This window comes from Mauremys reevesii, linkage group 3 (assembly GCF_016161935.1).
Source record: "Mauremys reevesii isolate NIE-2019 linkage group 3, ASM1616193v1, whole genome shotgun sequence".
Taxonomy (NCBI): Eukaryota; Metazoa; Chordata; order Testudines; family Geoemydidae; genus Mauremys; species Mauremys reevesii.
This window is the reverse complement of record NC_052625.1, coordinates 95,613,546-95,625,502: the sequence shown is the minus strand read 5'-3', so window position 1 is coordinate 95,625,502 and position 11,957 is coordinate 95,613,546. Positions and strand designations below refer to the sequence as shown.

Here is an 11,957-nt window from a genome sequence, read left to right as displayed (position 1 = left end):
TGAAACCTCCATCTGGGAGCTCGCACACTTCCTGTACAGAAACTCAGGGGGAAGTATCCGCCCCCGCTCCCCCCCATGGCACCCCAGCCTTACACACTCCTATGCAACTCTGACACATCTAGGATGACCAGATGTACCAATATTAGAGGCTTTGTCTTATATAGGACCCTATTACTCCCACACAGTCCCCCATCCTGATTTTTCACACTTGCTATCTGGTCACCATAGACACACCCACTTTTCCCTGCTCTGCAGACAGGAAGTGCATTGATGCTGAGCAGTGGCTGAGCTAGGCCTGAGCAAGGATATGGAATATGGAGCAGTCACACTGTCAGCTATGTTTCCTGCTTCCTTTTCACTGGGAGTTAACTTTTTTCTCTTATTTTCAGTGGAGCCCCTTTGACTTCAGGGATGTGACAGCAAAAGAATTTGGTACAAGAAATGCTGAGCAGGCAGGCTGCTTCTGGAAATGCACAGGAGTATTTCAGTGCAGCTTTGAAATGAATGTTCCACTTAAAAATGCCAACCTGTCCAAACAAGAAGTGTGTAAATAAAATACATGCTTACAGCCTTCAAATGTGGTGTCTTTGGGTCTGTTCCTTGTAATGTTAGCAAATCTTGTAAAATCTCCACACCTTGCTAAAATGGTCATTACATTGATCAAGCAGAACTTTCTCTGGTCACAATCCTTAGGCTTCATGAAAAGCAGAACACAAGTCTGTTTGCCAATCATTTCACAACCTGTTGCCATATGGTAAATCACATTTTACTAGATACAGCAAACTCCCACGGAAACTATCTAATAAGAGGGTAACCCAGCATTAAGATCCCCTGGCTCATTATGTTAATCAATTGCATCTTATACACCTTATAAGCTGAGCCTGTTGAATCTCTAGCTTCAGGTCACATTTTCTCTATTGATGCTGGTGCTTTCTTGTGCTCCAAGATCTAACAGGAGCAGGTACCATCTCCTGGGGAAGGGCAGATTGGAAATGACTTTATTATAAGTGCCATTGCTGCCAGTGGCTGGATCCAAAAAAATATATTGCATTTGGGAAAGATAGCTGTGTGTTTTGTCCTAGTAGTAGCTGCCCTTCTGTCCCTCCTTCTTCCCCTCGGCGAGGAAGAAGGAGTGAGCAGAACAAAGCTGGAGGTAACGAAGGCAAAGGGGATTTGTAAGCCGGGAGTTCAGCCTCCCCCTTTTCATCTCCCGTTTCCTCTGCCCGGGAGCTGTACAAGAGGGGTGGGGAGAGTTGATAGTCACCCAGCCTTGGGACGCTGGGACAGAGCAGCCGGGTCACATGTCCTAGTCCTTGTACAAATCCGTTAAAAAGAATAAACGCCAAGAGAGAAAAGGCGACTCGCGTCCCTCCCCCTTTTCCTCCCCCACCCCCCCCCAGCCGCAGGGTCCGCCTCTCCGCGCTCGCCCAGCCCGCACACACACGTGCCGCCCATCCAGCTGTGGGACCGCACGTGCGGGCGGGCGCGCGCATCTGGCGGGCGGGCGAGCGAGCGAAGCTTTGGCGTTTCTGTTGCGCAAGATCCCGCGTTTCCTCCCTCCCTCCCCAGCCAGCCGCCTGCTCCCCGGCGCCCCTCCCCGCCCCGCCCCTGCAGCTCCCGGGTGCTCCGCGGGGGGCTGAGGTGGCAGCTTCCAGCCGAAGACACTCGCGTGTCAGGCGCTGCGAGGCGCGGGGTGCATGTGTCAGTTCGCCTCTCCCCGCCGCCCGGTGCGCCTCGCTGGCTGCGGGCTGGGGTCGCTCCCTCTCCCCCTGGAGGCGGCCTGCGAGGGACGCCGCTGAGCCCGCCCGCCCGCTGCCCGCCCCGCGGTTTACCTGCTGCTCCGGCGGTGCGCGTCCTGCGCGCTCCTCCGCCCAGCACCATGGACAGCTCCTTCCCCGCCAACTCCAGCGCCTGCGGGCCCTTCGCGCCTCCCTCCGCCGCCTGCCCTCCCCTGCCGCCGGGCGTCTGGGGCAACCTGTCCGGGCGCCCGGAGGAGCCCGGCTGGAACCAGTCCGACCCCTGCAGCGGCACCAACAGCAGCCAGGGGGGAGGCGGCGGCAGCCCGTGCCCGACGAGCGGGGTCAGCCCCTCCATGATCACAGCCATCACCATCATGGCTCTCTACTCCGTCGTGTGCGTGGTGGGGCTCTTCGGAAACTTCTTGGTCATGTATGTCATCATCAGGTAAGGGCTGGGCAGGGGCAGGGGGCAGAGGGAGGCTGCCCCGGGGCCAGGGGGAGCTGTGTTGGCGCACGGAGGCTGGGGGCCGGAGGGAGAGAGACCAGGGAGGCTATAAAGCGCCAACCACTTTGTTTCTTATTAGTCACTTTCCTCGGCACCGCTCGCAACCCGGGAGCAGCTACATGGCGCCAGACAGTGCGATTGCTTGACACCGGGGTGGGGAGAGAGGGGACATGATGTCTTTGCCTTGATGAGGCTGGCTGGAAGGGGGGCGGGGGAATCACTCGAATTGGCGCGGCTGAAAGTAGGGTCCTGCTTGGAGGTACTTTCCACACCAAGCTCTGTCTCTCCCGCCCCGGGTGTGCTGGCCACTTGGAGAGGAGCTGAGATTCTTGCAAGTTGCCTCTTCCTGCTTCAGGGACACGGGACGTGGGGGGAAAGATCCTTTAGACAGACCTCTCTGTTTTCCTCTTTCTGCTTTGTGGCTAATCGCAGACGATATTAATGTATTGCTAAAATACCCTATGGGAGGCATGACGCCTCTGCTAGGGGTAACCTGAAAAGGTTCTGGGGAAAAGTTGTACTCTAGGTCCGATAGCGAGAGAAAAATATTTCACAAAGATCAGCTCAGAGGAAGGCAACTGACCTTTCTGCCTCATGAAGGAAATTTCAGCAAGGCTCAGAGGTGAGCTGACTAAACGAATAATAATAAATTAGAGAGAAAGAAATTAACACAACGCGCCACAGAAGCAAAAGTGACGTCTACTTGTTTAGGTGGCAATTTATAATCTTCATGGCTGTGATTTATAATCTGGTAATCACTACCTGAGAGTCCAGAACAAATGCTAACAAATAAGTGGAGATAAATGCATTTGCTCAGAACATTTGTGATGTGCTTTCACACGGAACTCTAGCACACTAGCTATGGAGACAGAAGGATTAAAACTATGATTCTTTAACACTACACACACACGTGAATATTATAACACCTAACCTTTCTCTCTCACACTCTCTCTCTCTCTCTCTCTCTCTCTCTTTCTTTCTTCCTGGGGCTCTGTAGTCTTCCCCTTGAAATTAATGCAAAAGTCCCACTGATTTCTACTAAGGATCGGGCCCATTAAAACTAATTACTGCTTTTTCAATGTTGTTGCAATCTTTCTTAGCTTTCTCACAGATAATCCCAATTCCAGATAAATATATTTACTAGTGGGACAACTGTTATTCAAAGGAGCAATTTAAGATTTAAAGAGTTTTTTTTAAATAAGTTGCAGTTCCTTCATGACTGAGTCGTCTACACTTACAAATCAGATTTCTTAATACAAGGCAAGTAAGAGAGGAATGAAATTTGCTCCTTACATTTGTGTAACATTTAGGAGAAATCAGATTACAATCACTTTCTCTGAGAAAACAGCACCATCTATTGAAAGCAATGATTGCAACAGATGGAATTGCTGTAGGAAACTGGGATTTCATTTAGAATACATATTCTTGGGAGAAACAACACTTTTCTTGCATTAATTTTAATGTAATTTGTAAAGGTTAGGTTTTCATGATGTGATGAGAAGAGGAAATAGAAATAATTCTATATATTAAAGCAAGGTAATATGTTGTTATCCTGAGTGGTCCTGAAGTTATAAACCGTTAGTGTTTTAAATAAATAAAAATAATATGATGCCTTATAGATTCATAGATTCTAGGACTGGAAGGGACCTCGAGAGGTCATCGAGTCCAGTCCCCTGCCCTCATGGCAGGATCAAACACTGTCTAGACCATCCCGGATAGACATTTATCTAACCTACTCTTAAATATCTCTAGAGATGGAGATTCCACAACCTCCCTAGGCAATTTATACCAGTGTTTAACCACCCTGACAGTTAGGAACTGTTTCCTAATGTCCAACCTAAACCTCCCTTGCTGCAGTTTAAGCCCCTTGCTTCTTGTTCTATCCTTAGAGGCTAAGGTGAACAAGTTTTCTCCCTCCTCCTTATGACACCCTTTTAGATACCTGAAAACTTCTATCATGTCCCCTCTCAATCTTCTCTCTTCCAAACTAAACAAACCCAATTCTTTCAGCCTTCCTTCAGAGGTCATGTTCTCAAGCCCTTTAATCAGTGTTGTTGCTCTTCTCTGGACCCTCTCCAGTTTCTCCACATCTTTCTTGAAATGCAGTGCCCAGAACTGGACACAATACTCCAGCTGAGGCCTAACCAGCGCAGAGTAGAGCGGAAGAATGACTTCTCGTGTCTTGCTCACAACACGCCTGTTAATGCATCCCAGAATCATGTTTGCTTTTTTTGCAACAGCATCACACTGTTGACTCATATTTAGCTTGTGGTCCACTATAACCCTAGATCCCTTTCTGCCGTACTCCTTCCTAGACCGTTTCTTCCCATTCTGTATGTGTGAAACTGATTGTTCCTTCCTAAGTGGAGCACTTTGCATTTGTCTTTGTTAAATTTTGTTTACCTCAGACCATTTCTCCAATTTGTCCAGATCATTTTGAATTATGACCCTATCCTCCAAAGATGTTGCAATCCCTCCCAGTTTGGTATAATCTGCAAACTTAATAAGTGTACTTTCTATGCCAATATCTAAGTCGTTGCTGAAGATATTGAACAGAGCCGGTCCCAAAACAGACCCCTGTGGAACCCCACTTGTTATACCTTTCCAGCAGGATTGGTAACCATTAATAACTACTCTCTGAGTATGGTTATCCAGCCAGTTATACACCCACCTTATAGTAACCCCATGTAAGTTGTATTTGTCTAGTTTATCAATAAGAATATCATGCAAGACTGTATCAAATGCCATACTAAAGTCTAGGTATACCATATCCACCGCTTCTCCCTTATCCACAAGACTTGTTATCCTTACCAAAGGCAAAACCAGATTAGTAGTTATTTTCTAAAATTGTTGTTTTTCACTAGTTTAATCTTGCTGTTTTAAAATACATTTGTATTTTCCAGGGAATACAAGCAGAAGGGAACTTTTTAATGTCTGATTCAACCTGGGACTAATTTGACAGATTGGTGCAGCAGGGCACAATTAGCAGGAATAGCATGGAAACTAGTTGCTAGTGATGAGTGCCATATTGTAACTGAAAGGGCAGAATGGAGACAATCCCACAGCAACTGCTTGCATTACAGCAGCAACCACAGAAACTTCACAGTGGACATGTTTCCCAATACTGAAAATCTTAACCGTAAAAGTACAGGATTTGAGATATTGATGAGAGTAGAAATTTGTCTCACCCACAGTATATATTTAAGAGCAGTAGTAGCATGCTAGTGAATTTATGGCACACCAATTAATAAGCCAACTTGGCTGACAGGGTTAATGGAAATGGAGATTCAATAATATGCATCAGTGGCTCCAACTGGAGTAGTCCTATCCCAGGCCAGGGAGCTGTTGTTTCAAATTACCCTTTAGGGACTGGATTTTAAATTGAAATAGCTGGAAAGATCCTATACCACTCCGTGATTTTATCCAATCAGCAAAACATGCCGTTTCCTGGCAACTTTCCAGCTGTACAGATACTTCTAAATGGCATGATGACCATATTTGTTTGATACATGTAGTGAATGTTTTCCACTGGGGAAAATCAGATGCATAATATAATAGAGTAAGGATGCTTGTAAATAAGTATTGGTTTGAGGTTGTTTAGTTATGCCAGCTGAACCTGTTAAATATCCAATAACCGATAGTACCATTTTCACAATCTTTGCGTTTATTATTATTTGTATTACAACATCACCAAGAAGCCTCGGTGTCCTAGACACGGTACATAGTCATTTTAAGGAACAGTCTCTGCCCCAAAGAGCTTACAATCTAAATAGACAAGACAAAGAGTGAGAGAAAGGAAGTATTATTACTTTCATTTTACAGATGGGGATATGAGGCACAAAGAGGTTAAGGGTGGGATCCATAAAGGTACTTAGGCACCTAAGTCTCAGTTTTAGGCACCAGTGAGATCCACCAAACTCCTGCTTGGCTGCCACATAACCTTATAAGTGGCTAAAGTCACTCAGCACCTATGTTTTTGCAGTAAAAGTTCCCTATGAGCCTGTGTTCCTGCCTGTGGACATGTGCACTGCTGCCTCATTCTGGGTATCTGGGTACCGACCTCCTGCCTAAGCCCCAGAGTGATTCACAAACCAGAGGAAGGTATATGTTTGGCTGCTTAAGTTTGGGGTGGGGGGAGGGGGATTTGATGCAGTGGGCATGCTTAAAAGGCTGCCTACCAGATGGGGCTCCTCAGGTGAGTTCGCACAAAACAGCAAGGGATGAAGGGGATGAGGCCTCCCTTATAATCTTTAGCCCAGTGGTTAGGGTATGCAGGTGGAATAGGAGAGACTCCTGGTTTAAGTCCCACTTCTGCCTGATATGTAAAAGGGATTTAAATAGAGATCTGCCACTTTGCAGTTCAGTGCTTTAACCACTAAGCAGTAGAGTCATTCTAACTATTTGTGACTCAATTAATATTTAATTATTTAATTAAAATGGAACAACTTCAAGTGGAGAGATTAAGGGAGATCTGCACCAGAATATTCTATTATTTCAATGTGAGTTAGGCACCTAAATACCTTTGAGGAATGGGAGTACCTTGGAGGATCAGGCCCAACAAGAACAGTAATGAGTTGATCTTCAGAGACGTTGAGCTTCAATAACTCCCAATAAACCTGGCTCCTTTGGAAATGTGGTCAAAAGCACATGGAGTTGCCCCACAGTTAAGCTGAAAGCTGTATTAGAAGTATTCAAACATCTATCCCCCTAGCTCCTCCAAAAAGAAAAGTTCTTTCTGAAATTTTGCACACCACATCTCATCCCTGGGTACATTATCTTTTCAGGAAGTTTGATAAGGTTAAGAAAAGGGGGTTTAAAATTATGAGTTTTGGGCCTTGATTGTGCAAGTCCTTGCATAATGTTCAGGGCTAACTATAATCCTCCATGCTACTACTCAAGCCACTTCTGCATCTGGTCCCTTACTCTCCTGAGCAATGGGTTAAAAGAGGACAAGTCGAAGAGTGGCAGACATAGGCTTAAATGTGAATCTCAGTATGCAAATTAGGTGCTTTGATTATCTGTTTGCTCTTTTCCTTGACCAAATTTTTGCCACTACGGAGGAGTGACTTGGCAGCTACTCGGCAGCACTCTCATTGATGCAGGATCAGATTCTCCAGCACACACTGACTTTCTCATCAGTTTTTAACTTGAATGTATATATACACCATTCTGTACCTGCATCCTGTCCAATCAAGTCCTTTGTAGCCAACTCTAAGTTGTTTCCGTCAGTGATGATCAAGCAGCTCCTCTGCTGTGTTTCTCGGTGATACAGTAGAACTCAGGTTTTATCACCCTCCATTGATTTTTTGACTATTGTGGTGCTATGTTAGCTATTTTCTTTATGGATTCCATATGAATATTAATTCCAAAATGAATAGGGTGCTGTAATGCTTTTGAAAAGACATGAAGGCGAATTATAATTTTCTTCTTAAATTAATATTTTAGTCGGCAAACGTTAGGCAACAACAAATGTGACTTCTAGCTATTGAGTGGCACATAGATACAGTGTGCTATTAGTAACACAGTGAATTCAGTTACCAAAGCAATCTGTGGGCGCTGTCCTGCTCCCATTCAAGTCAGTGGGAGATTTGTCATGGATGTGCATGGGAGAAGGATTGTGGTCTAAGGGTCAGTTCTTCAAAGCTCTTTAGGCCCCTAACTTCCACTGATTTCAATGGGAGGTATCTGCCTAAATACCTTTGAGGATCTGAGGCTAAGACTTTAGCACGTCCAGTATTAGAAATATATAATACAAATCTAGTCAACCATCCTTGACACTACACGGATGTCTGGAAAGATGGAATATTTACCTCAGAGCTCAATCCTGCAAGGTGCTGAGAGGAGCTTAGTACCCACAACACCCAGTGAAGTCAATGGGAACTGAAGGCACTGCACACTTCTCAGGATTGGAGCCTTAACTGCATTTCTCATAAATTAAGACTGAAGTACCCTTGGTGATGTGTTCTTTCAAGAAATGCCTTGTATCTTGACGGTAAATGATTTGTCTAGTACCATGAACTTGAAATTACAGCATAAGAATGGCCATACTGGGTCAGACCAACGGTCCATCTCTTCCAGTATCCTGTCTTCAGACAGCAGCCAATGCCAGGTGCTTCAGAGGGAATGAATAGGAGTTGGCAATTATCAAGTGATCCATCCCCTGTCATCCACTCCCAGCTTCTGGCAGTAGAAGCTTAGATGGAAGGAGTTTTTGCCAAATGATAGAAAACAAAATTCCTCCCTTCAGATGTCTCAGAACATTTTTTTTACTAATGATTTAAAGAGAAGAGAAGCTGTGATTAAGCCCAGTGAAATCAATGAAGTCTTGCAGTTGATTTCAGTGGGTTTTGGATCAGGCTCTGTAGGAACAAAAATAACATTACTTTTACTTTTTATCCAAAATATGCTTTATATATTCAAACAATTGAAAATTATATTTTGTTCTTTCAGTCCAGATATGGTGGTTAGAACCCAGCCTATTACCAGGACATATTTCAGAGTCATCCCTTTGTGATCAGATGGAGATGGGGAGCAGCAGGCAACAGCCAGTCCAGACTGCACATAGCTGAGCTGTGTGTGTTAGTTACAGCTAAAACAGGTCAAATTTTTTTTTTAAAGTTATGGTTGAAAAATTGCCCTTTTTAAAACCAAACATTTCACACAAAACCCTTAACTTTCTCTAAGAATTTTGCTTGCCATGGCATTTTTCACATTTATCCCACTTTTTTATCAACATTTATCCCACTATTACCAACATTTTCCATGTGAAAGCTGGGAATTCTGATTCAGCGTATGTTGGCTTCTAGTAATGTAAGTAGCCATGACCCCTCGCTAGGTGATCCTGTGTTAGCATGGGGCAGGAGAAGAGGAGGAAGAAGAGTCCTCAAGGATCAGAAGCAGGTGACAGAAGAAAGTCTGTTCAGGATTTGGATGAGGGGCAGTAAAGGAGGAAAATGGGCTTAGCAGGATAGTGAGGGGCAGTGGTGAAGGAGAAAGGCCCCTCAGAGCTTATGATGGGAGGCAGAGAGAAAGTCTAGGGTCAAATTAAGCCTATCCAGGGCACTAAGCACACCACACCATTAGAAATCAACCTAATGCTATGGCACCCCTTTTGTAACAACCCAGATCATCTCTCCCATCTGAAGAGGTAGGGTGGCAGCATTGGGGTTCCCCCCAATACTTAGCTCAATAATGGAGGTGCATCTGCTTGGGTGAGTTGGTTGGACACAGTGCACTCTTCTGCTCCTGCCACCCATACAGTGATTTGCTGGACTGGTGTTGTTAACACCTCCTTGAGCTGCATTGTGAGATTCACCCCTCTCAGAGTGTAATTTCAGGGTCTCTGCAAACTCAGACTAATGTCTCTGCATCAGCTGCACTGCGGGTGCATTTTCAAATTTTTCTTCACAACCAAGAAGACTAGAAACTTTTTTTTTAACTGAAAGACAAGTTTCTCATGTAATCGCAGGACTCCAGGAGCTGGGGCCAAAGTGCCTATGCCTCAATCCCGGCTCAGAGTGGGGTACCAAAGGGATTGAAAATGTTGATGCTGATGTGTATTTTTATAGGAAGGCTTTTGGAAGGGGATTCAGTGTTTCTTTTTCTTGTGTTATGTGTCAATGTTGGGTGAGCGTAATTTTTTCTTTGCTTATTTTGTGGAGAATATTGCTGATTATTTCTTCAGACTCTTTCTGCTTTTGACATGTGGTATGTGTTTTTTGTTTTTTTTTGCTAACGGCAACAGTGGGTTTATCTTGCTTGGTTTTCTTAATTGCTTTTTTGAGTGGTGAAACAGTGTTTTTGGGAGTGTTTACAAATGTTGTGGGATGGGAGGGGTTAGAATTTAATGTGTGTTGTTTGGAATGCTGTACATTAGAATCCCATTAACTTATTAATGACCAAGAGACCCACTGCTGAGCTATTGAAATTGGCAAAAGGCCTGATCTAAAGCCCAGAGAATTCAATGGAAATCTCCCAGTGGGAGCAAACAGTAGAAAAGCAAAGGTGATGAACCACAAAATATGGTTTATATATTCAAATACTTAAACTGTATGTTGTTATTAATTACTGGGTAATGTTCCAGGATACACTACTACAGCAGAATTTGTAAAATGAATGAATTCTGGGCAGTATGTGTCCTCAGTGTAACTGTGTTTGATAATAGGCATTTGCAAAGTAATGGAAAGAAACTGCATTTTTCTGCAAATTATAGAGTGTGAGTTAGCAAATTCTACTGGGGTTTTTTTTTTTTTTTTTGTTCTTGTTGTTTTTGTATGTTATGTGCATGTTTCTGCAGTGCAGAGGCCCTGGTCTAATAATGGTGTTATCAGCAATGGAATTCTGTCAGAAATCTATTTGGACAACCCATCTCATGAAATTATACCTAACAATCACTCCAAGTGCAGAGCACTAAAACCAAATCTCACTGTGAATGTTTTGGGGGAGGAGGGTTGCAATAGTGCTGCAGTTTTAACTTTCTTCAAAGTAGGATAAAAACTATGTGCGGTGTCTGGGACACTATCATCCCTTTTTCTGTTTATGGTATTATTATTTTTAGGGCTGTCAAATTAATCACAGTTAACTCAAGTGATTATCCTGAAAGAAATTAATTCAATTAAAAAAACTTAATTGCCGTTTTAATTGCACTGTTAAATAATAATAGAATACCAATTTAAATGTATTATAAATGTTTTGGATTTTTTTTTATATTTTCAAATCTATTGATTTCAGTGACATCACAGAATACAAAGTGTACAGTGCTGACTTTATATTATTTTTATTACAAATATTTGCATTGTAAAAAATCTAAACAAAAGAAATAGTATTTTTCAATTCACCTCAGACACGTACTGTAGTGCAATCTTTTTATCCTCAATGTGCAACTTACAAATGTAGAATTATTTTTTACATAACTGCACTCAAAAACAAAACAATGTAAAACTTTGGATCCTACAATTTCACTCAGTCCTACTTCTTGTTCAGCCAATCGCTAAGACAAACAAGTTTGTTTACATTCACAGGAGATAATGCTGCCCACTTCTTATTTACAATGTCACCTGAAAGTGAGAATAGGCATTTGCATGGCACTGTTGTAGCTGGTGTTGCAAGGTAGTTACATGTCAGATGTGCTAAACATTCGTATGCCCCTTAATGCTTTGACTTGTAGCTTGCACTATTATTTGTTTGTCTTTTTTACAGTGCAAATATTTGTAATAAAAACTATAAAGTGAGCACTCTACACTTTATATTATGCATTGCAATTGAAATCAGTATGTTTGAAAATGTAGAAAAACATCTAAAATATTTATAATACATTTAAATTGGTATTCTATTATTGTTTACCAGTGCGATTAAAACTGCGATTAATCATGATTTATTTTTTAATGGTTTGACAGCCCTAATTATTTATTAGTCATACCAGGATACTGACTTTCTTAAACTTTTCCTTTAAGGCTAGACTAGTATTTTATCAGAGCCGCCTGGAGGACAACAATTCTGGTTTGTGGCAGCTTTCAAAATTTTTGTTCCGCACTAGCACAAAACCAAAACCTTTTGAATGTTTTCATGAAAAATAGAATTGTGTTGAAATGTCTGTTTTCAGATTGAAACATGAGGTTTTCTGGTCAGGAAGGTGTTTTGAGTCCAGGGCTCGCTGGTTACTTCAGACCACAGAAAGCAACTCTCATGCTCTATAGCTTGGTGGGTAGAGCACC

General features: G+C 43.2%; 1 protein-coding gene across 3 annotated transcripts in view; it reads left to right on the top strand.

Annotated features, from left to right (window-relative positions):
- The first annotated feature begins 1,681 nt into the window (after positions 1-1,681).
- The window catches only part of OPRM1 (opioid receptor mu 1), a 36,563-nt gene continuing 26,287 nt past the window's right edge, over positions 1,682-11,957 (top strand). For 2 of the 3 annotated variants that reach the window (XM_039532247.1, XM_039532245.1), the window contains exon 1: positions 1,682-2,184. In XM_039532247.1, coding sequence (XP_039388181.1) covers positions 1,880-2,184 — 305 coding nt within the window. In that variant the 5' untranslated portion in view covers positions 1,682-1,879. The remainder of the gene's footprint in view (positions 2,185-11,957) is intronic. The other variant, XM_039532246.1, reaches the window with a different exon arrangement.